We start from the raw sequence: 25,226 nt of genomic DNA, 5'->3' as shown, positions 1-25,226 counted from the left end.
TGAGGTGCATTTATGCAGGTTGAAAACACACGTCCTCACACTTGCATCAATGTGCATCTAGGTGTAAATCAGGCTAAGTGTTTAACTAACTGTACTGCTGACCATAGTCTAACTCAAGAGTAATCATGTTCAGCTTGGTCTCAGAACATTTCTTCTACCATTTTATTTATTCTCATATAGCAAGTAAAAGTGCACATCATAGTTCCTATTGAATGTATGTACTCTTATATGGGAGCTTTAACCCCATAAGAGGTAAATTAACCTTGTTGATTAAAAAGAGTTGGACCCAGCATGAACAATTTATTGATCGAAAGATTTATAAATCAGGAAGGGTAGCTAGTACTGTGTAAAACTCTCTCAGCTGGTGACACAAGCTGCTTTGGTATGAATGGCATCCTGTGGTATAAACTGCCAAGCAGACAAAAGTTTAAAAGTAGAGCAGACTGTAATAGGCATCTCACAAAGTCCAGGTTATGCTCTAAAAAAGACAGATTTTGGGACATGACTGGAAAGAAACGGTACTGACACTGTGCAGGAATTTACAGGAGATAGCAGACATGTGTGCTTAAGAGTTTTTCTGGCATCGAGCAAACATATCCTGAAAAGTCTTATGATGGGCATCAGAATCACCTTGACACATTTCTACAAAATTGCACTGCCTGTATCAAGTGGCTGTATCTCACATCCTAAGAAGTTGGCCTTTCTGGCAGTGTAACATTTGTGACCGTCTTCTCGAATGTACTCTCATCTATGCTGTCTCCTTTTTTGAACCCTGTCGTTATAAGCCCCACGTGAAACAGCAGGACTCATCACTAAAAATCATTCAAGGCCAATCCAGGCTGATTAAGTCCAAAACCCATCTATGCCTCGCTGGTATGGACACCAGGGGGCGCTCCAACTCCCTAAACACACAATTCAAGCAGGTTTGGACATAAGTATAAAAGGCAAAGAGTCTTTTATTGTGGGAAACTCTTCTTCAAGAGTTTCCCACCACAGCTATAAGTACAATTATGCACAAGCACAATACAGCACACTCTTTTCTTACTTCCCTTTCTATTACTGGTCACTGTCTCCTCCACTCCTCCTCCTCCCATTTGAACCCATTTATTTACTACTAAATCAACGTTTTTGGGTTTAGTTTTAGTTCACTCGTTTGTTATAATTCAGAGTTCTTAATTGCCTACTTTAGTTTTAAACTGCTGCATTGCGGCTTTAATTGTTGCCTGTTTACTTAACCAGCCATCAGTTAATAATGAGGTCCAAATGGGTGATAATGCCCTGAGCCCACTTTCTCCTCGGTCCTTCCATCCCGAGGGCGTCCCGGGTGGGTAAAGATGCAGGCCATCCTTCAAACTGGTGATGGCAAGTAGTCAATGTCAGATGATGTCATTAACATCTATACATATTAATAAAAGGCAAAGCCCTCACTGACTCACTGACTGACTGACTGACTGACTGACTGACTGACTGACTGACTGACTGACTGACTGACTCATCACTAATTCTCGAACTTCCCGTGTAGGTGGAAGGCTGAAATTTGGCAGGCTCATTCCTTACAGCTTACTTACAAAAGTTAGGCAGGTTTCATTTCGAAATTCTACGCGTAATGGTCATAACTGGAACCTGTTTTTTGTCCATATACTGTAATGGAGGAGGCGGAGTCACGTATCGCGTCATCACGCCTCCTATGTAAAATAAAAACAAGGAAGAGATTTACAGCACGAGTCAAACGCGGGAGCGAAGGTAAATGACGTTAATTTTTGAGTGTCTTTTAATACTGTGTAAGCATACATATTAACACATGTGCAATTAAACGTGTGCATTTACGGGGTGATTTCTCAGGCTTAAAAATTCGCCTTTTACTAAAAAGGTAAATGCAAACTGTTTTCATTCTGAAGGGCACAAACCACGTTAGATTTCAGACGTTAAACGCGCAAAAATGTCGGTACACCAGATAAATAAGCGCAACATATTATCAGTTGTATTGTATGCTTACAATACATATAGAAATGTGTTAATCGTTAACTAATATTATGGGATGGTGTTTTTCGACTCGCACCTTGATTTAAATGATTGCATTTCTTGGTGCGCTTGCGTAGCTTATTGTCAATATCTTTACACATCTTTTTAAGACTTAATTTAAAAAGGTTTTCTTTTCTTCTTAATTAAAATTTAAAAGCAATACTTCACCGCTGCAAAGCCCCTCTAGTGCTGACGTCCGAGGTTCGATTACCGTAAGCGAGTGCAGTGAGTGTGTACGCCTGATGAGCCAAGAATAAGGGGGAAAGACGTGTCGCGTACTCTTTGCATTATTTGACAGTAAACTATTTTCAATCATTCTATGATCTGCTTCTCACAACTGAAGGCACCGTGGCTGATGTTACCTCACTTGCTGGCCAACCATAAGCGTTACCTGGTAGGTAACCAGCCACTCACTTCACTCCCTTACGGGAATCGAACCTCGGACGTCAGCGCTACAGGCAAAGCCCCTAAAATTGCGCCACGGTGTGTGGTTCGTTTATTTGACAACATGTAGATCGGGGTAATTACCTTCCGTGCCACGGCGTGTGGTTTGTTTATTTGACAACATGTAGATCGGGGTAATTACATTCACGGCATTCGTAGTCTGATTCACAATCTGATTGTATGGGTGGTTACCTACCAGGTAACGCTTATAGTTGGCCAGCAAGTCAGGTCGAAGTGATCACTCGAGTGAAGGCAGCTTCACAAAAAAAACAGATCCTTAACAAACTGTTATTAGTATATATTCCCTCAATTTAAAAAGGTTTTCTTTTCTTCTTAATAAAAATTTAAAAGCGGTACTTCGCCGGTGCGAAGCGCGTGGATTTGACCGACTGACACATACATACGACTGACATATTCATGAGTGCAGGTACTTCGGAAAGAAAGCACCGTGTAAACCTAAAGTTTAAATTAATTTCATAGACCTACAAAAGGTTGCCATTCATTTGAGGCAAGATTGCTTTTCTTCTGTACAACTATACGTTGCATTCTCAAGAGTGTGCTTGCACGGCTTTGGATATAGATATATATATATATGTATGTATTTCTATATATAAATATGTAAGCTTATAAGTACTGCCTTACTTCTCTTTAAGAAAGGAAGATGTAATGATACTTGATTTAAACGATTCCATGTCTTGCTGGGTTTGCGTAGCTTATTGTCAATATCTTTACACCTTTTTTTAAGACTTATTGACTGAAACGGGCTTTCACGAAAAAAGTTAGGGCTTTGCTACAGGATACACCCTACACAAGTTAAGCAAGTAAAAATAAAATATATATTTCTATTTTATTTAAACCTTTTAAGTTCGTATGCATAGCCCCATTAAGCTGTTTTATTTTTTTTTTCTTTCTTCAGTAATATTTAATCTCCTTAAAGAAAAAGAACATATCCATTTTACTTTTTTTGTATCTCTTTAGTAATATTTTAGTGTAAAAGGATAACCAGTATTTAAACCTTTTATGTTACTTTATACATTTATTTTACACAATGTTGAAAAATTAATAAGAAAGCTACATATTTTGGCAGCTGCTGCTTTCATTTTCAATGAAATGAAAAAAGCTCTCCAAGAGAAAACGTCAATGAAGAAGAAACAGTTTGCACTATCTAAAAAGGAGAAACCCTCATTTATAAAAGTTTGCTGCAGATGACTTAACTGAAAATAAATGAATAGTTCCTATGTGTATAATACATATTTATCTATTTGACTTATGCCTTTATTCCAGCAACTTGCAACATCTGAGGTACAATTTGTTACATTACATTTGTTTTTTGCAGCACAGGCAGGTGAAGTGACTTCCTCGGGGTCACACAGTGGTGTCAGTACCAGGATTTGAACTGACAAGCTCCGGGTTTACTGAAATATTACTGAAGAAAGAAAAAAAACGAAAACGGGCAAATAGGGCTATGCATACAAATGTCCATCCATCCATTATCCAACCCGCTATATCCTAAATACAGGAGCCAATAAGTAGATATGTATATATACAGTATATATATATATATATATATATATATATATATATATATATATATATATATATATATATGTGAATGTATGTATGTATATATGTATGTCTATATTTATATTTATATCTATATATATATATATATATATATATGTTGATATGTCAATTTGTATATATATATATATATATATGTATATGTGGATGTGTATATGTATATATATGTATATGTAGATATGTGTATATGTAGATATGTATATATGTTTATGTATATATATGGTTACATAACCTCTTTAACACACTACTTCTCCGCTGCGAAGCGCGGGTATTTTGCTATATGTAGATATGTATATATGTATATGTATATATATATGTTTACATAACCTGTTTATTTATATTTTGCTATATATACATATATATATATATATATGACAGCAACACTCATAACAATGACAACACAATTACATATATATATATGTAGATATATATATATATGTGTATATATATGTAGATGTGTATATATGTAGATATGTAAAAATGTATGTATATATATATGTGTCTGTGTATATATATATATATGTGTGTGTATGTATGTATGTATGTGTGTATGTATATGTGTGTGTTTATGTATGTGTGTATATATATGTTGATATGTGTATATATATATGTATATATATGTGGATGTGTGTATATATATATATATATATATGTAGATATGTGTATATGTAGATATGTATATATATGTATATGTATATATATGTTTATGTGTGTGTGTGTGTGTGTATATTATATATATAAAAGACAGCAACACTCATAACAATGACAACACAATTACATTGACAATCATGTTACGTTATTTTTAAAATGTTTCCTTTTCTTTTTCATAACCTCTTTAACACACTACTTCTCTGCTGCGAAGCGCGGGTATTTTGCTATAATTAATATGACCTCAGTTCTGCATGCTGTCATCTCATGGAGCAGAAAAACATGGTGCAATTTCTCTAGCACTGCAGAATAAAAAGTGTTTTTTTTGGCCTTTTTAAGATTATCACAACGCTTGGTAAAACAATATGGTTTCATTTCTCTAGGCTTGCAGAATTAAACAGTCTGTTTTTGCCTTTTTAAAGTTATCACAATGGTTGTTAAAACAATGAACAAGCAAACCCTGTTGTTTAAATATGTACCTAGCCATTTTCCCAGTCTAGACTGGTTTTCATGATAATGGAACTGCCATTTATGGGTTTAGATATTCTTTTCTCAAACTGTGCATATGCAAAAACAAAAAAAAAAATCTGTTTATTTACTAGTGAAACAGGATAAAATAATACAGTTTGGCTTAAGTTTCATTTTTTTATTCTTCTAAAAATTGCCCATTCTGTTCTGCCATCACACAAGACATACTGCGCATAGCATTGTTAGCCAACTACTTACATTCACAGCCAAAGCCGCACCATTGTGTGAAAGCAACATGTGTGAGCCTCTGAGCAGAAACAGACCAAAGCCCTACAGATAAGCCCGTGGCTGGACAGTTCTTTAAAATATTTTCATTAATTGAAACATTGCTGAAATGGTAGCGTATGTCACCCTTCTTGAGAGGGAACCGTAAAAAGGGTTAGCTGAAGTTTTCAGGGCTCTGGTATTTCTCATGCTTGTGGGATTAACAGTTAAGGAGGGGCAAGAAGCTATTTTGTGAAAAATCTTGAGGTCCGCAAAATTATTTTCACATGGACTCTAAAGGCATGTAGTAAACATTTACAGTATATATCAGAAAAACTTGGTGTTACTAAAAATAATTACTGTTTTAGACTTCTTCATTTTAGTCTTATGTGTAAATGGAGTGTGTTTTGTAATCCCCCAGTAATAATGAGAGTATGATATATAAACCCCTACACACACACGTTATATACCAGGGGTACTCAACACTGGGCCTGGAGGTCCGCAGTGGCAGCAGGTTTTTTTGCTTTAACCAAATTTTAAATTTGAACCCATTTATTTACTACTAAATCAATGTTTTTGGGCTTAGTTTGTTATGATTCAGAGTTCTTAATTTCCTACTTTAGTTTTAAACTGCTGCATTGCGGCTTTAATTGTTGCCTGTTTACTTAACCAGCTATCAGTTAATAATGAGGTCCAAATGACAAAGGAACCACCTGATCTCCAGTTAAGGTGCTCCCATTTAAACCTGTGTATAGGCATCATGAAGTCAGCCAGTCGTGTTCTAACCTGCTTTTATCCTGAACAGGGTTGAGAGGGTGCTGGAGCCTATGCCAGTTAGCACAGGGTACAAGGCAGGAACAAACCCTGGACAGGGTGCCACATCATGAAGGAACTGTGTTGATAAAGTGGGTATTTGTGTGTTATAACCCCGTCACAGGCACAGGCAAGAGAAACCCCTTTTTATATTTGCTTATTTACAAAACAAAAATAAGAATATGTCAAATTTGATTTTTAATTACTTTTGAAACATTACGTCTGTCGCAAAGTTTCTAATGCCATTAAGTATAATATCAAAAGGGTCATCGCTTTTGAGTGATGTGCTATTTATGTTGAGTGCCGGGGTTATAGCACACGAGTATAAATCTGTTCCAGACCACAAAACAAACGGATAATGTTCTCAGAAAATGAAAAATCTACAATGCGATGAAGATTTGTCTTAGAAGAAGGAAAGCAGTGAGAAGTCAAGCAAAATAACACTTTTTATTGGCTAGGGCTAAGTGATGGGATGAGTATTAAATATAGAGGAATGAAGGTAGAAAAAGGGGTGAGAGTGAGTTAAGATGCAGGGAGAGATGAATGTAGTGAGAAGTCAAGCAAAATCACAACTTTAATTGGCTAACTAAAAAGATTACATCTTGCCTGAAGAAGAGGCCTGAGTTGCCTTGAAAGCTTGCATATTGTAACCTTTTTAGTTAGTCAATAAAAGGTGTCATTTTGCTTGACTTCTTACTACATTCATAATGGCTAACACGGTACAACACCCAAGTACTAAAGAATGAAAGCTCTAACAAGCCATATAATTCAAAACCAAGTTCCATTATCTGCTAAGTCTGGCTTCTAATTATGAACGTGGTTGGACTGAAAACCTGCAACTGCTGTGGACCTCCAGGACCGGAGATGAGTACCCCGTTATATTGTATATACTTATAAATGCTTACTTCCTACTGTATGTAGCCAGCAATAACGTTTTCATTCCAAACAACTCATTTTACATCCAAACTATTTTTTTGGTGAAACTAACATTAAACTATTTTCATGGATGTAATCGAGGCCGGTGTGTTCATTCAAGTGACGCTAACACATGTCTTTAATTGGGCTGACTTAACTGAGGGGCAGGTACTTTTTCACAAAGTGCCAATTGATGTCTGTTCATTTGATAAATGAATTATGTTTAAGACAAATCATTTGTTACTTGTTCAGTCAGGTGCCCTTTTCCAAATATAAGATCTTAGTAAAGACCTGAAAACATCCATCTATCCATTTTCCAACCCACTGAATCCGAACACAGGGGTCTGCTGGAGCCAATCCCAGCCAACACAGGGCACAAGGCAGGAACCAATCCTGGGCAGGGTGCCAACCCACCGCAGGACACACACAAACACACCCAGCACACACTAGGGCCAATTTAGAATTGCCAATCCACCTAACCTGCATGTCTTTGGACTGTGGGAGGAAACCGGAGCGCCCGGAGGAAACCCACGCAGACAGGGGGAGAACATGCAAACTCCACGCAGGGAGGACCCGGGAAGCGAACCCAGGTCCCCAGGTCTCCCAACTGTAAGGCAGCAGCGCTACCCACTGCGCCACCGTGCCGCCCGACCTGAAAACATTAAGGGTGAAACATTCTCAATAATTAAAGAAGTCCATCCATCCATCCATTTTCCAACCCGCTGAATCCGAACACAGGGTCACGGGGGTCTGCTGGAGCCAATCCCAGCTAACACAGTGGCACAAGGCAGGAACCAATCCCGGGCAGGGTGCCAACCCACCGCAGGACACACACAAACACACCCAGCACACACTAGGGCCAATTTAGAATTGCCAATCCACCTAACCTGCACGTCTTTGGACTGTGGGAGGAAACCGGAGCGCCCGGAGGAAACCCACGCAGACAGGGGGAGAACATGCAAACTCCACGCAGGGAGGACCCGGGAAGCGAACCCAGGTCCCCAGGTCTCCCAACTGTAAGGCAGCAGCGCTACCCACTGCGCCACCGTGCCGCCCGACCTGAAAACATTAAGGGTGAAACATTCTCAATAATTAAAGAAGTCCATCCATCCATCCATTTTCCAACCCGCTGAATCCGAACACAGGGTCACGGGGGTCTGCTGGAGCCAATCCCAGCTAACACAGTGGCACAAGGCAGGAACCAATCCCGGGCAGGGTGCCAACCCACCGCAGGACACACACAAACACACCCAGCACACACTAGGGCCAATTTAGAATTGCCAATCCACCTAACCTGCACGTCTTTGGACTGTGGGAGGAAACCGGAGCGCCCGGAGGAAACCCACGCAGACACGGGGAGAACATGCAAACTCCACGCAGGGAGGACCCGGGAAGCAAACCCAGGTCCCCAGGTCTCCCAACTGCGAGGCAGCAGCACTACCCACTGCGCCACCGTGCCGCCCGACCTGAAAACATTAAGGGTGAAACATTCTCAATAATTAAAGAAGTCCATTAGGGTAAATTCTTTTTCACAGTATTCTCCAAAGTCATGCAAAATGACAATTTCCCCTCAGGGATTAACAAAGTATATCAAAACAAAATAAAAAAAGAACTGAGGTGTGAATGAGTGTGCCAACGGAAGGGTTGGTTTTGAGTTTGATGCAGACATGGCGGGCTCTAGTCCCTGAACAACACAACAACTGGAATAAGGAATAATACGGTTTGAAATTGGTCCCAGAGATGACAGGCTTGATTGGTGTTGATAATCAAAAGCTTAAATAATTAATCCAACTTTAGAAATCGTTTTGTGTACGTTTAATTAATACTAATACAAACTTACAAATTGTCCTGATTTCTAACAAACTCTCTATTACCGATCAAGTCACATCATGAGGACTTCATCTTTTAGGAAATGTGCTTGTACTGTATTTTAAATGAAATAAATATCTCATCTCATCTTTAAAGTGCTTTTTCATAATTTGGCCACAGAGTATGTTGCTCAATCCCGACTTCATTGACCTCTTCAAACTGCTGCAGCTCCTCCCTAGGGAGTGGTGTTCACTGGTAACCCCTCAATGGCCTCATTACCCATGAATCTTAGTCAAGCTCTGATTAAAGAGGCCAAATGGACTTACAACGTGAAGTGGTGGGTTCACATTTAATGTCAGTTGGATGATCTGCATGGGACGGTGTAGAAGAAATATTACATCTATGAAATTTCAATATTGCCAGAACTGCTCAGTTAATTTTCCAATTCTGCATAATACTGTCTTCTTAGAGAGTCAAGGCTGGGGGGCTGTCAAGAGGCAGGGCCTGTTAAAGCCCATTGTGGCGCTTCTTGTGTGATTTTGGGCTATGCAAAAATAAATTGTATTGTATAAATTGTATTGTACTGTATATTAAAGGTATAGTACTCAGCAGAATAAAAGATCTGCACAAAGGATAGCTCCATGAGGAAAAGCATCATGTCCTATGAATCATTAGGGGAATTATTACATATAGCCCAAGCTTATTGTGCTCTCCATTGTTATTCTGGTTCTTTTCCCAGCACTAATTTATTTGGCAGTTTTCCTATATTCCTATTGCCTTATTTTTATTATATTTTTTCTTTTGCACAACATCTATGTATTTCAGGAGCAGCACACACAGACAATACTGTCCACCACCATTGTGCGGCTGCCACAATTGTAAGCAACTGGAAATGAACCCAAGGCATTTTACCGGTATAGTAAAACTGGGGCCAAACACAAGAGTTAGGAGAGAGAAGCTAGCAGAGTGATCATTAAATGAAATCTAACTTTGCGACCTTAAAACTACAATTAAGTATTGTATTTACAGATCTGTTGGGTTGGGCTGTTAACCACCAGCCTGAGGCAACTGATCGTTTTTTGGTGAGATGGGAGAGAGTGGAAGGAGTTGCTGTTCTGTAAAAAACTGCTGTCTCTAAACCAACTTTATAGAGCATCTTTTGTTTAGTAAGCATCCTCTCAAGGAACTTTAAAGAAGTCCCTTCTGCAATGTGAGCGCAGAGTCAAAGGGTGAGTCAATAGAGATGACCGAGCTGCCCACTGTGTGGTTTACAATCCTGTGCTTCACCACATTATCTACATTTTTATTTGTCTGAGTTAACACACATTATGCCTTATGGTTTAACATATTATTGGTAAAAGTAAATCTGGAAATGGAATATTTCATGCCCTGTACCCCAAAGACTTTTCATCTTTGTGTGAAAATACTCAGACATGCATAAATATTTCCTTTGTTTCTTCTTTCCTTTTTTCAGTTGTGTTTTAGAGTCAGCACTGCTAGCTGCTCAAAAAACAAATATTCCAAGTTCCTACCTCCTATTTTCAGTTAACAAGTGTGACCAGTCTTCTGCTGACCTTCACTGGGTGAAAGTTTCGATGCTCTAATACACCACATTGTCACAATTCAAGTATTAATTGTTTTGTGTTGTGTTTATTTTTGCTTATTTTGTACTGTTTATTGCTCAGATGTTATGGACACCAACATTTTTGTGGCCATTACTATGACACTACATGCTGTTATTCATTTGAGTTACAGTGCCATCCATAATGTTTAGGACAAAGACACATTTTCCTGTGATTTACCCCTCTGTTCCACAGTACAAAATTACAAATCAAACAATTCAGAAGTGATTAAAATGCACATGGCAGACTTTAATTTAATAGTATTTGCACACATTTCGGTCACAGCATGTAGAAATTACAACACATTTCCTACGTGGTCCCCCCATTTCAGGGCACCATAGTGTTTGGGACAATTGGTGTCACAAGTGTTTGTGACTCCTCGGGTGTGTTTCATTGCTTCATAAGATACCTCGGCTTGCTTTTACCCTTTGGAGTCCATAGTTGCCATTGTTTAACATGAGGACAAGAGCTGAGCCAATCAAAATCAAAGAAGCTATTATGAGTATAAAAACAACAATAATAGCATTAGAGACATTGGTAAAACCTTAGGATGACCTAAATCAACTGTCTGGAATATAATTAAGAAGAAGGAACGCACTGGTGAGCTCAGTAATCACAAAGGTACTGGTAGGCCAAGAAAGACATCCACTGCTGATGACAGAAGAATCCTCCATCTATGGTAAAGAAAAAGCCCCAAATGCCTGTCTGACAGATCATAAACAGTCTTCAGGAGGCAGGTGTGTACGTGTCAGAGACTACTATCCGCAGAAGACTTCATGAACAGAAATACAGAAGTCACACTGCAAGATGCAAACCTCTAGTTAGCCACAAAAACATGATGGCCAGAATACAGTTTGTGAAAAGGACTTCAAAAAGCCTGCAGACTTCTGGAAAAAGGTCTTGTGGACAGACGAGACAAAGATGAAACTGTATCAGAGTGATGGCAAGAGCAAAGTGTGGAGACAAAAGATCCAAAGCATACCACCTCATCTGTTAAACATAGTGTTGAGGGTGTTATGGCCTGGGCATGTATGACTGCCACAGGTATTGGCACACTTGTCTTGATTGATGATGGAACTACTGATGGCAGTTGCACAATGAATTCTGAGGTAAAAATTCTTGCAGTAAATGCCTCAAAACTAATTGGATACTGCTTCATCCTAAACAAGATATTGATGTGAAACACACTGCTAAGGCAACACAAGAATTTTGCAAAGTGAAAAAATTCTTGAATGGCCAAGCCAGTCACCAGATTAAAATCCAACTGAGCATGCCTTCTATATGCTGAAGCAAAAAGGGGATAAGGCCCCAGAACAAGCAGGAACTGAAGATGGCTACATTAGAGGATTGACAGAGCATCACCAGAGAAGACACTCAGTCGGCACTTGGTGATGTCTATGAATCACAGGATTCAAGCAGACATTGCATACAAAGAATACACAACAAAGTACTTAACATATCTGTTTTAATAGACCTGCCATTGCTTTGTCCCAAACATTATGGTGTCCTGAAATGGGGGGACCATGTAGAAAAAGTGCAGCTATTTCTACAAGGTGTGACCAAAATGTCTGCAAGTGCCATTAAATGAAAGTCTGCAATGTGCATTTTAATCATGTCTGAATTGTTTGATTTGTAATTTTAAAATGTGGAGCAGAGGCGTAAAAGAAGGAAATATGTGTCTTGTCCAAAACATTATGGAGGGCACTGTATGTCCTGCACACCGAGAAGACACCCATGTAATATCAAGTCACATGTTTGAAATCATGAGAACTTTGTTTATAATAAAGGAGAGGCTCTCCTCAAGAAATCACTTTAGACATGATTACAAATCTTTACGGAATTGTTTTAGAAAATGACCAAGCATTTGCTGATAAGTTTGAGTTTGTCTTGCTCAAGTACAAGTTGCCTTACTCTGATCTCAGTGAATCAACCCTTGCCTTTTTAATAGAAGTAGGAGTTTCCATTCCTAACACCAAATACCCAGCAAAGATCAACCTAACAAAGGGAAAGGATTTCTAGGCATAAAAATTCAAGGAGCATTTAAAGCATTTGTTTAAAAATACGAAATCCACGACATACTGGTCTTTCTTTATATAATGTCTCTTCGGCCATGACCTTCTTGGGTAGTCTCTTCTCCTGAGAGAAAACAGAACATGCTTTGTTCTTCATCTATAGGTTCTCTGTGTGTTTCCATCTCAAACTTCACACTCAGACAGAGTAAACCGTGACAATGTGTGCGTATATTTACTAACCCACTGTATTTACTTCTTTATATTATTTTTTTGAAGTATGTGGTCTTTCAAAACATACATGCAAGTCATGGAGTAACTGTAGCTCTATTTTGTTTACTTACAGTCTATTCCTGAAATTCTTTGGTTGTTCATCTGTTAATGCCAAATGAGTTCTGACAGCTGAGGAAGCCTCAAGACAAGACAGTTCTGTTCACTAATCATGGTACCGGAGAGTGTCAAGGTGTTGCAAGCTTGCTTTATGCTTTGGTTTAGGTGGGGAGCATACAATGATACAGCACGTTGCACCTCAGCACCATGCTAATTTGAATGGAGTGGAACAGCGTGAGGATTATTTACAGTGGCTGGAGCGTCAATCCTCCCTTCAATCCTAAATTTTCCCTGTAAATTGGAGGATCTGCTTTTAGGGCTGGATGCAGATTAACGTCATACCCAGGACGGAGCAGTTGCAGGTTAAGGGCCTTACTCAAGGGCCCAACAGAGTGGAATCACTTCTGGCACTTACGGCATTCAAGTCATCAACCTTCTGGTTGCCAGCACAGATCCCTAGCCTCAGAGCCACCTGTTCATGTTTTAATTAGGTTTGTTTTATCCTTACAGATTTTCTTCAAATATGTATTTCTTTTACATTTATTGAATGTCTTCTTTCTTGCTCTTAGTTTTGCTACTCAACAGTTCAGTTCGCTTTACATCGATGAGGGTTTATCTCCATCCATCCATCCATTTTCCAACCCGCTGAATCCGAACACTGGGTCACGGGGGTCTGCTGGAGCCAATCCCAGCCAACACAGGGCACAAGGCAGGAACCAATTCCGGGCAGGGTGCCAACCCACCGCAGGACACACACAAACACACCCACACACCAAGCACACACTAGGGCCAATTTAGAATCACCAATCCATCTAACCTGCATGTCTTTGGACTGTGGGAGGAAACCGGAGCGCCCGGAGAAAACCCACGCAGACACGGGGAGAACATGCAAACTCCATGTAGGGAGGACCCGGGAAGTGAACCCAGTTCCCCAGGTCTCCGAACTGCGAGGCAGCAGCGCTACCCACTGCGCCACCGTGCCACCCTGAGGGTTTATCTTTCGAGGTTATTTCCCTTGAATTAACTTCTCTAAGTAGGTTTAAAGTATTTCATGAAAACAGTGCAAACCTTTGCAAAAGTATCATTTTTTTTTTCTCCTTTAGTTTACTTTTACAGGGATATCTTAGCCACACTACCAATCATTCCTGTTTAGCTTTGCTGGAAGGCAAGAACTGAGTCACACAATTGTTAAAAAAGGTCTTTTTTTTATAAGCTAAACCCAATGTAGAATTTCTTCTTTAATTATTGAAGCTTCTATAATCCAAGGTGTCAAACTTTATCATTTATTTAATCCATCTTTTAAACAGTGTCATTACCAGATTAAAGCTTATGATACATGCCTAGCTTTTTCTTCTCATCAAATTTCAAATGACTATGCTAGTTTAAGCATGAAATGGCACCCTCTGCCGTAATATCCATGAATTAACTTTTAAGGTTCATCTTATTTGCAAACAGCAGCTGTCAAGTATGAATAAACTTCATTTTTAGCACCTAATGTTAGCTTTTGAGCTTTTCATGTAAAAATGTTCTGTTCAGCCCATATCATCTTAATATCAACACACTCCATCCTAAATAATAACAACAGCTGCATTATTGCAGTTTAATTGTAGTCCTGGAATCCTAATGGAAGACATCTATCCCAGTGTTTGATAAACTTAGTCAAATATGGTCATGTCTGATAATAATGACTTTCGGCCTCCATGTCTGAGGCTGGGAGTTCACTTCCCAGCAGGACCAGACTAGTGCAGTGTTAAAGGGAACGAGGCTTGAGGTCATTTGTGAGATTAAAGCAGAGGGCAAAGAAAAACCAGAATGAGAATTCTCAGCAGCATTGATATGACACAAGAAGAATCACAAATGCATTCTGATTGGTTTAGTAATTTATCTTAAAATAAATGTGAACTTTTTTATGGCTTAAGAAATGGGTAAATTGACAATAATTACTAAGCACTTCAACAACTGCTGATTTTACTGCCCATATGCAATAAATAACAGTCGTGTGCCTAGAGGCCAGGGTGTTAGACATGTTGGCTCAGCCCCCACCTCTGACTCACTTTGTGATGCTGAAACCTGCCTGTGCTCTTGTTGGAATAAACTGTGGTGAAGCTCAGTCCTTGGTATGGACACTATATATATATATATATATATATATATATATATATAAAGAGTAAAGGAATATGTACTCCACATGCAGCTTGGTAACAGTTTGCCGTGCCACTTAAACTGCTAGGGGCTGCTGAGATCACCCATTAATGACTTACTTAAGTCATATTTTACAAGCCTGTATCAAAATTACGTTTAAAAGGAAGAAATTCCTCTCATAACAAACAGTCTTTTCTTCTCAATGGACTTTGTGGTTTTCTGCAGCACAACTGCTGGTCAGTCGTGGGATTTCATTTCACACAAGTGTGGGTGTATTTTTAGTTTTGATGTTCAGCTGTTTCTATGGCGACGCTGTAGTGCCAGTAGCGACTCTCTGTAGCCACTGTAGTGTTATTATTTAAACATTTGTCTTCGTGTTTTTAACGTTTGTGTGTGGAGCAGAGCAGTGCCAGCTGCCATGCTACTTTGGTTTTTAAGGCTAATTAGCATAAAGCAGTAAGCTCATATTAGTTAGGGCATTAAGTTTAAGTTTTTAGCTGAAATATTGTTTTTTGTCCCCACATTTCAGGCATGCCTACCACTTTTATCATTTTTTTTAACAATAATGAACCAGGGTAGCAACCAACAGAAGCGAAGTGTAAAGTCTATCTTTACCTTATGTCAGTAGAAGGACACATCATTCCTATTAAAAAAAATAAAACAAAAAAACGGAGGAAACGCTAATGGGCTACACTACTGAAAGAATTAAGCCTGCCTTAAAATGCCACATTAGAATTATTTAAAAGGGTTTTTCTTCAGTATTTCAGCCTTCAGCACTATATTGTGAAGGCACAGGGTAGCATAACCTTTAGTAATACAACTGCCAGCTGATTTTACAGTTTCACACGTAAGTTCTTAAGACATTGGTATCAGAATTTCATTTGCTTTTTACAGTGGCCTTTTTACATTATTTTCATATTTTTACATATTAATTTTCTTTCAGACGTTTCTATGGTTGGTTTTCTTTTGTAGCTGATAAGTTAAGCCCTGTCCCATTACTTTCCGCTGGCGCCTCAGCATTTATGAATGTTGTCATGAATGAACTCATTAATTGGGCGGAGTGGTGGCTCTGAGGCTAGTGATCTGCACTGGCAATCGGAAGGTTACCGGTTCAAATCCTGTAAATGCCAATAGGAACTCTGCTCTGTTGGGCCCTTGAGCAAGGCCCTTAACCTGCAATTGCTGAGCGCTTTGAGTAGTGAGAAAAGCGCTATATAAATACAAAGAATTATTAACGTGCTTACCTGAAGGGAGATACAAGAGCTAATCTTTCTCTTTCATGTTGTCCTTAATTTTCTACCATTAAGATTTTATGTTTTGAAGTGTGTTGTTTATAACTAACTTTATTAAGTATTTCAGGTGTTTGGCTATTTTAGATTTTAATCAGTATTTTTTCTTCAGGGTTTTGTTCCAAAGATTTGCCTTTGCAGTTATTTTTCACATGCAGTTGGTTTTGTTTTGTTCTTTGTTTTCTCTGTGTTAAAAATGATGACGGATTCTTTTTTTCTTGATTTAACAAATTGGATTATTTTTGTTTCCTTGTTAAATAAATATACTATAACTAGCCAACTCTTGTGATGTGAGATTTTACATATAACTTGATAAATGTTTTGTATGTCTTTATTTCTAATTTGGGCAATGTAATTTAGTGTTTACCGCCCCCAACCCCAACCCGTCCGTAGGAATGGGTCTGTTTGAATTTTACGACAGGATTTGGGGGATGTGTGTTTTAAACCAGTTTGGCAAGTGTTTCTTTGCTAAAGTCATTTCTACCCCCGCAAATGGGTTAAGGTGTACTTTAACATATGGTTTGGGGGCAGATGTTCTATTTCTCAAATTGGTCTGAGGTATGGCTGTTTGGAATTGGCTTGTCTCAGAGGCCTTTAAGTACTACAACGCCCTATTGGCTGTAGGGGTTGGCTCTGTAGTGCGTGTGCCATGGTCAGCTGCTTAGTGAATTGTTGGTGGGTGGGGCTCGGTCTTGTATGCGTCTTGCTTGCCATGGATTTAGTGAATTATATATATAGATGATCAATGTAGTGCTCTAAAACAGTGTCACACCCATGCGCACAAGGAAGAGCTTAAGGGCTTATGTGATTGTAATTCTCTGTACACTAACATATGCTCTTCTCCTTTCCCCTCTGCAGACATGATGATTGACACAATTCCACCTATGATGTCACCTATGATGTCACTTGTCTTTAAATACAGATAAAACAGAGATGTTAATTGTTGGAGGGAATGATGCTGATCACAACAATATTTTGTCATCATTTAACTCAGTGGGAATCCCAGTCAATTTTACTGAATCAGCCCGCAATCTAGGAGTTATCTTTGACTCTAGCATGTCATTTAAAGCGCATATTACAAAGTTGTCCAAAACATGTTTCTTCCATCTTAAAAATGTTAGGAAATTAAGGCGCTTTTTAAATAAACAGGATTCTGAGAAACTAATTCATGCATTTATCTCTAGTAGGATTGACTACTGCAATGCGGTGTTCACTGGATGTTCAAACTGTTCTTTATACAGCCTCCAGTTAATCCAAAATGCGGCTGCGAGAATTATTACAAGAACAAGAAAATACGAACACATAACTCCAGTTCTTAAATCCTTGCACTGGCTCCCGGTTAAGTTTAGGGCAGATTTCAAAATCCTTCTTTTAACATATAAAGCATTAAATGGTCAAGGTCCGGCTTACTTGTCTGAACTTATCATGACTTACAAACCAGAGCGCACATTAAGATCTCAAGATGCCGGTCTGCTTATGATTCCAAGGATTAATAAAATAACAGTGGGAGGTCGAGCTTTTAGTTACAGGGCCCCTAAACTGTGGAATGGTCTGCCTGCTACTATAAGAGATGCCCCTTCGGTCTCAGCTTTTAAATCCCGGCTGAAGACTCACTACTTCAGTTTAGCATATCCTGACTAGAGCTGCTGATTAACTGTACAGACTGCATCTCTGTTGTTAGTCATTAGCACTTAAACATAAGTAACATGACAGTAATAATTGCATACTAACCCTCACTTATTCGGTTTTTCTTCTCGGTACTCAAATGTGGCACTTGGTGCCTTGGCCCACCTGCCAAGTTGTTTTGCCTGCCTAAGGAAAAGTCATCCCAGATGGAGGATCGCAGGAATCGTGGTAAAGAGGGGTCCTTTCATCGGATTGGCTGGCCCAGCACTGTTTCAGCTGTGGAATGGCCAAATGGGGGAGGCAGCTTGAAGGATGAGGTCTCCAGGACTCTACACAAATCCAAATCTTATCATGGGATATATCATCTACTGTTAAATTCTGCTCTGTACTTCTAAAATTTATATTTATTTCTTACTATATTGAGGAATTGTTCTGTTCTGTGTACTTCTTTGTATTGTATTGACCCCCTTCTTTTGACACCCACTGAACGCCCAACCTACCTGGAAAGGGGTCTCTCTTGAACTGCCTTTCCCAAGGTTTCTTCCATTTTTTCCCTACAAGGTTTTTTTGGGAGTTTTTCCTTGTCTTCTTAGAGAGTCAAGGCTGGGGGGCTATCAAGAGGCAGGGCCTGTTAAAGCCCATTGCGGCACTTCCTGTGTGATTTTGGGCTATACAAAAATAAACTGTATTGTATTGTATTGTGTACTTCCAAGGTCTCCCAGAATGCATCTTAAGCCTAAGCGACACCATCTTGGGCCGTATGAATGGGGAAATCTAAGATGACTGAACACTTTGCACTTACATGTGCTTTTTTTTTTTCCCCTCATGCCTTTTGCGCGTATTAATATATGAGCTTGGCAGTGAAGGTGCCCCCAAAACACTTTGTTTCACCTTTGTCTCATTAAAGGGTTTTATATGGGCTAGGCCTTTGCGGTAATTCACAACAAACACTTCTCCAGGCCAATTTGTTGATACCTCAAAACTGATTCATACATTATGTAGGTAAACCTCTGTATATACGACACAAACTGAAGTGAACATGGGCAGAAGTAAAAAAGTATGAACTTTGTGTAATGGGTTTTACCTGTTGAAAACACTGCTAGACCTTTGTGCAAAACAGACTTATGAAATGTTTTGTTTGATTGGGTACACCATTGTCAATCCACCACCATATCTATACATCTCTGGGGGCTTTCGCAGATTATCAAGAAACATCACTGCCACTGTCTCTTACATAAACCATCTGCTTCTTTTGTTCCATAAAAGGTACAACCAAATGTACATGTTAATACTGTAATGATCAGTAAGTCATTCACCATTAATATTTACTTAGCAGATGTCTATATCCAAAGAGATTTACTGTATAAATCAAAATTAATATGGCATTACAGCATTTCTAGTTGGAGAGGATGCAAAACTTGACATGTACATTTACTGATCTCATCGCATTAGCATGTCATATTACATGACTAGGGGGTCAGTAAAGCTAAAGATTAAGAGGAAGAGAGTGGAGATCGAAAGCTTTAGCAGCCATAAAGAAGTCTGTGTAAAGAAGCACTTCCTACATTTGTTACAAGATGCCAGTGTTCACATGTGCAACCTTCAAAACAACATATACAAAAGGATGTTTTATTAATCAGTAACACCAAACATTTACATTTATTCTAAATTTAGTTTTGTATGGTGTGGTAATCTTAAGGCAGGTCAAGGACAGAACATTAACATTAGACATTAAGTGCCTTTGTTTAATAGAATTTCATTAAGGTTGACTCTTCCTCAAATCACAATGTATTTACTGAAACTCTGAACAGTTTACGCTGGTTTTGGTTACAATTTAGACTAAAAACTACTATAAGTGATGTAAAAGTACAGTCTGTTGATGTTTCATATCCTTTTCCTTTACTAGGTACTTACATTCTTGCTTCATTTAGTAGTCTGTGTGTGTTGTACAACAGTGTGAATTTAAAATGAGATTAACAGGGTCTCCATATATTAGGAGTGATGTTCTGTTAACTGATTTGTTAACAGTAGCTTCCTGGAGCTGTGTTACTTTAGCATATCATACAGCAAAACAAATGTAAGTGCAAATGTCTGAGAAAAAAAAAAAAAAAGATCATGTTTCACAGAGAATGAAGATTATAACGTATAAAGAAAAGAGAACAAATGACAGGACTTTTAGGAAGGGTCCTATGAAACAGGATCATGCATAGTACTGTATATGTGGTAATAACTAATTTTAGAAATAACTCAAATAACTGAAAATTTTGATTTTAATTTTATTAAATGTACACAGCATGAGTATGTAATAAACGAGTGAAGTATACAAGGACAGGACAATTTAGCCAGGTTATAAAGTTTATAAATCAAATAATATTGGAATGTGTTCACATATGAATATTAATGGTAAATACAGTTTTTGGCAATGGCAGGTGTGCTTTGTTCCAAGAAGAATTATGAATGATCAGCAATCAAAAAAATAAAAAAAATTCTGGATTAGTAGAAGCTAAACGGGTAACTGATATGCTTTGCTTCAATTTGCCATTATTGCTCAGTAGAACTCAGTAGTAAAAACGCAGTATAATATACATAGATTTGGATAAAGTCTTCCAAGAAAGCTTTGCACCTATTAATGAATAATGCATTTACATTTTAAGTCTTCATTTTCTTTTTGCATTCCACTGAGCAAAACAGAAAACCCTCTAATGGCATAAACTTCTGGCCAATAAGACACTTGCTACAGCAAGAGCACTGAAAGCATTCTGTAGTTGCATGCCAAGTGAAATCACCATAGGTCACACGTTGAGCTTCTGGGTCAACAGCATCCTGGCAACTTCTGCACACCTAAGGATGGAAAATGAACAATAGTTTAACTTCACACTCCTATACTGCATGGTTAAATAATAAAAGTTATATTATTACAAAAATATGTTTAAAATTATGTCAATTTTTGCTGGTCAACCTAAAAATAGTTTTAGAACCAAGTAATTTTGTCTAATTTACAAATGAGCATTCAACATATTGTATAACTCATTTTGCAACCCATCTATGCCTGCGTGGTTTTATGAGCTCACACATCTGTTCTCAAACATTTGTCCCTATTTCAACTCGCCTTGAATGCAGATATTCTCAAAAGCATTACTGCACATAAGCAGAAGTTTCTTTGATTAAAATTATTTCTGTACCATATTTTGAATCTCAAAGCCTCATTTCTGCTTTTTATTTTTTTTATTTATTTATTTATTTTAAATAATTGTATTGGAAATCGGCAGCTATTTCTTATTTATGAATTAAGTGCAGGAATATTTTAAAAACAACACACATTAACATAAAATTAAGACAGGAACTACTTATTGGGAACAAAAAGTCAATTTTGCTACAACATTCCCTATTATGCTAAAGAATCCACTTGGTAATATAAAGTTTTACACTGAATAATCTGTTATATATGTACAGAAAAACACTAAGACTCATAACATGAAGGGGATTAAAAAAAAAAGAAAAAAAAAAGAAAACAGTATTCATTACCGCAGCATGGTTTTTTACATAGCATGGTTTGCAGACTGGTTTCTCGTTCACCATTACATAAATTTCTCCAGCCAGCACACAGTCACAGTCAAAGCAGCAAAAGTGTTTCAAATGCCAGTTTTGTCCCTCTGCCTGGGTATATTCATTACTGAAGATTAACTGTATACACAAAGAAGAAAAAAAAAAATTAGAACTGTATTACTGAAAATATAACAAATGTCTACATGGTCAAATTTTCTTAATAAAAAAATACAGAATGTCAAAGCTGCACAAAGACACAGCTTTTGCTTTGTGCTATAAGAAAAGCAGCAATCACATCTGCAAAAGACCTGGCAGACTTGAAGTCATTTTAAAAGCTCTTATTTCAAAATTACAGCTGCACAAATATAAAACTGGACAGAATCCAACAGTTTATGTTGTTTGTTTATTAAGAGATTTTGTTTTATTTTTCACCACTGCATAAATACAATAAGGGTCAATATTATAACAAAAATATTCAAAATATCCAAGTGAATTAATACTTTGTTCTTTTGCAGCTAAAATTATAATTTAAACACAAATTATAATAATTAAGCTAATCAACTAATTTAACCAACTACCAACTAAGAAATATGCTAAAAACGTCAATCAAATAAATTCTCAACTAAAGAAGTTAATTAAAAAAATTACTTAATACTAAACTCTTTCAAAGGTTTGTTTAAATTATATCACACAATTTAGCAACTAACACAAAAAAAAGAAAAAGGATATGCATAAAGTTATGTCTACAATATACAAGAAAGAAGACAGGAAAGACTGTATGATCTAATGGGCAAGATCCCCAACATAAAAGTGTGTTATGCAAGAGTCAATTTCACCACTTATAGCCCTGATTGGTACTAAATATAGTGGTGCAGCTGTCCGTACTCAAACTGTGTATATGTATTATATTTATTCCAATAATTGTCCATTCCAAATTTTTAGGCCAAAATACTGCTGTTTTCACTCAGAAGATTAGTTTAGGTTTTGATTGAGTTTAACTTGAAATATGTTGACACTGCATAGTCAATAGCTGTCCAAAGTATTTTAGACAACTACATGTGTACATCAAAATGGTTCTTGACCTTTTCCCAAGGCCATTCTCTTTCGACTAGGAGCACCATGAGAATGACCGATGTACTGATGATGCTGAGAAGGCCCCCCTTCCCACCCCCTTTAATATTACGAGGTTATCATGTCATTCAATTATATACAGTATGTGTCTTTATTTAATGATGAAAAAGTTGCTATTTAAAAAATGCATTTACCTATAATATTGGCTGCACTTTTTCTCTTCTATGGTCTTCTGTGCATATTATAATGTGCACATCTAAATAAATAGAAACCTAAAACAGGTTTCCATTGAGAATTTTTATAATCTGTATGAAAACAGTTCTAAAATTTCTCAGTGATATTGGGGTTTTTCCTTGATTTTGGCATCTACAGCAAGAAAGCGTTCTGCATTCTCATCTACATACTCTAATGGTATGACTTTATGTCAATCAATCATTTTATAGAGTGCCTTACAATTAAAGAAGCATCTGTTTCATGAAAAAAGAGCTATGGCATTGTGCAAGACTTACACCTAGAATTAGGCATTTAATATCTAAAATAATGCTAAATGTGATCTGCCTTTATCACCTTTACTGCATAATCTAAAAAATAATTCCTAACTTGCTTTAGATTTGCTGTCATTTTGAAACAATCCATTTGTTATCCACCTACTACAGTATATACTTTAGGACTTTTTTATAGCATTTATATTGAGAAAAAGAGAAAACAACTGAAGTACAAAACAAAACAAATCTGAAGCAATGAAAGCATAATGATAATAAAGATTTATGAATGGCTTAATGAAAATGATTTCAACTGCCCAAAAAGACAGTGCCACGCATACAATTGTAAAACTAAGCCTTTCAAATGACACAGTGATTTATCTACAGAAATAATTCAAATTCTCAAATCTAGAGATTACCTTTAAATAGTTACTTAATGCAATTACAAGATTAAATGAATGTATTGGGGCTGACTGAGAAAACTATCCATATTCAAATATTTTTCTTTACTATATGATTTAAAAAGCCACAGACTAACATTTCACCCAATGATTCCTTCCTCACAGCTTTGAGAAGGGTTCTGAGAATACTGCTTTTAACAGTCTTCAATCATGCTAAAAAAATTGAAATTTTCCTTTCTCAATCATTCTGAGATTATAGTAAAAATATATGAAAACGCAAACTTCTTAAGCACTATACAGCAAAATCTGCTGAAATGAGTTTGCCCAAAACGAAAAGGCTACAAATATTTAAGAGTGCTAATGACTGTCCAGGTTTCATTCTGATTCATTATTGAGTAATTATGCTCTCACACCGATATCCTTACACTCCAACACACACATTTACTGTAGATAAAATCACTCCAAAGTGGTCAAATCATGTACTGAAAAAGTGTAGATACATTGTGAACTCAAAGTGATTTGACCCTGTAACAACTGTTTTCCTAAATGTTTACTACAGTACATGCCAAAAAAAACAAACAAAAAAAAAAAAAAAAACAACAATGCAGGTGTATTCAGTAGTGGTGGTGAAAAGGAAAATCAAAAAGACTTAACATACACTGGAAATAAAAAATAATGCCTCTGGGAATATTGAAAATTAATTGGTTTAATGAATAAATACCTAAGTTCCAAATTATTCACCTGCACCCTGGAAATATGGATAAGAGCTAAACATTTTAATATGCCTTAGGCGATTTGTTGTACTGCATGTTATTTTTTTTTTCAACAATATGAAACAGATTTACAGACTGTAACACTCCACATTATAGGAACATAAGTAGTGTGCTGCAGGCCTGCAGGGTCAGACTGGGGTGCTTGTAAAACTGTCACCATTTATTTAATCGTTTGTAAAATAATGCTGTAAAAGGCTTCTTAAATACACTGGTGTAATTAAGCCACTTGCATCCTCTTACATCTTAAACACATATGCATATCTAACAATAAATCATAAAACTCAAATATTTAGCATTGGAAAAGTGCTAAAACTGAAGTATTAAATTGATGGAGTGCACCAAGAACGGTGGTATTAGATTAAGAAACAAGACAAGTCATCACTACTTGTTTAAACATGTTTACTTTAAATCATACCTCATCACAACCTCCACATCGTGGCTTCTCGCTATCGCAGTAATGACGGCCACAATAAAGCTTGTCCTTCTTCCAAAAATAAATCAGATCAACTAGTAACTCACTGCAAACGCAGCACACAAAACAAGCTGGGTGCCAAAGCTTGTCATAACCAGCACGTTCAGCATACACTGCTGGATCACCTTCTTTCATGTTCAGCTTGCAGTGATAACAACACTACAAAAATCAAGGAGACAAACAGTGAAGAGTCAGACATGATCTGCAGTTCATATAGTGTAACCAGTACAAACAGGGATCGATGATAATAGATTTCAGAAGAACAGTGGACATTTAGGTCACAAAGGATGAATCAGATTTATTTCAGGGCGTTTAAGTGTAGCCTGTAAGAATTCTTTTCAGAACAAAATTTTAAACTAATAAATGATAATCTTTAGCTGCTTACAACATCTTTTTCTTAGCAGCATGTCTCTTTATAGTTGCTTGTAAAAGATGTCTAAAAATATATTTTAACTTTGATTACAAAGGCAGTTAAATACCATTTTCATGACCCTTATGT

At 37.4% G+C, this 25,226-nt stretch overlaps 1 protein-coding gene across 1 annotated transcript in view; it reads right to left on the bottom strand.

Annotated features, from left to right (window-relative positions):
- Window positions 1-20,486: 20,486 nt before the first annotated feature.
- The window catches only part of tes (testis derived transcript (3 LIM domains)), a 35,060-nt gene continuing 30,320 nt past the window's right edge, over window positions 20,487-25,226 (bottom strand). The window contains exons 5-7 of the mRNA XM_028814486.2: window positions 24,671-24,886; window positions 21,508-21,666; window positions 20,487-20,823 (exon numbers count right to left, since the gene is read on the bottom strand). Of these exons, the coding sequence (XP_028670319.1) occupies window positions 20,632-20,823; window positions 21,508-21,666; window positions 24,671-24,886 (567 nt within the window). The 3' untranslated portion in view covers window positions 20,487-20,631. The remainder of the gene's footprint in view (window positions 20,824-21,507; window positions 21,667-24,670; window positions 24,887-25,226) is intronic.

The sequence above is a fragment of the Erpetoichthys calabaricus genome, chromosome 1 (genome assembly GCF_900747795.2).
Source record: "Erpetoichthys calabaricus chromosome 1, fErpCal1.3, whole genome shotgun sequence".
Taxonomy (NCBI): domain Eukaryota; kingdom Metazoa; phylum Chordata; class Cladistia; order Polypteriformes; family Polypteridae; genus Erpetoichthys; species Erpetoichthys calabaricus.
The sequence above is the reverse complement of the archived record's forward strand: the minus strand, read 5'-3'. Positions and strand labels throughout refer to the sequence as shown.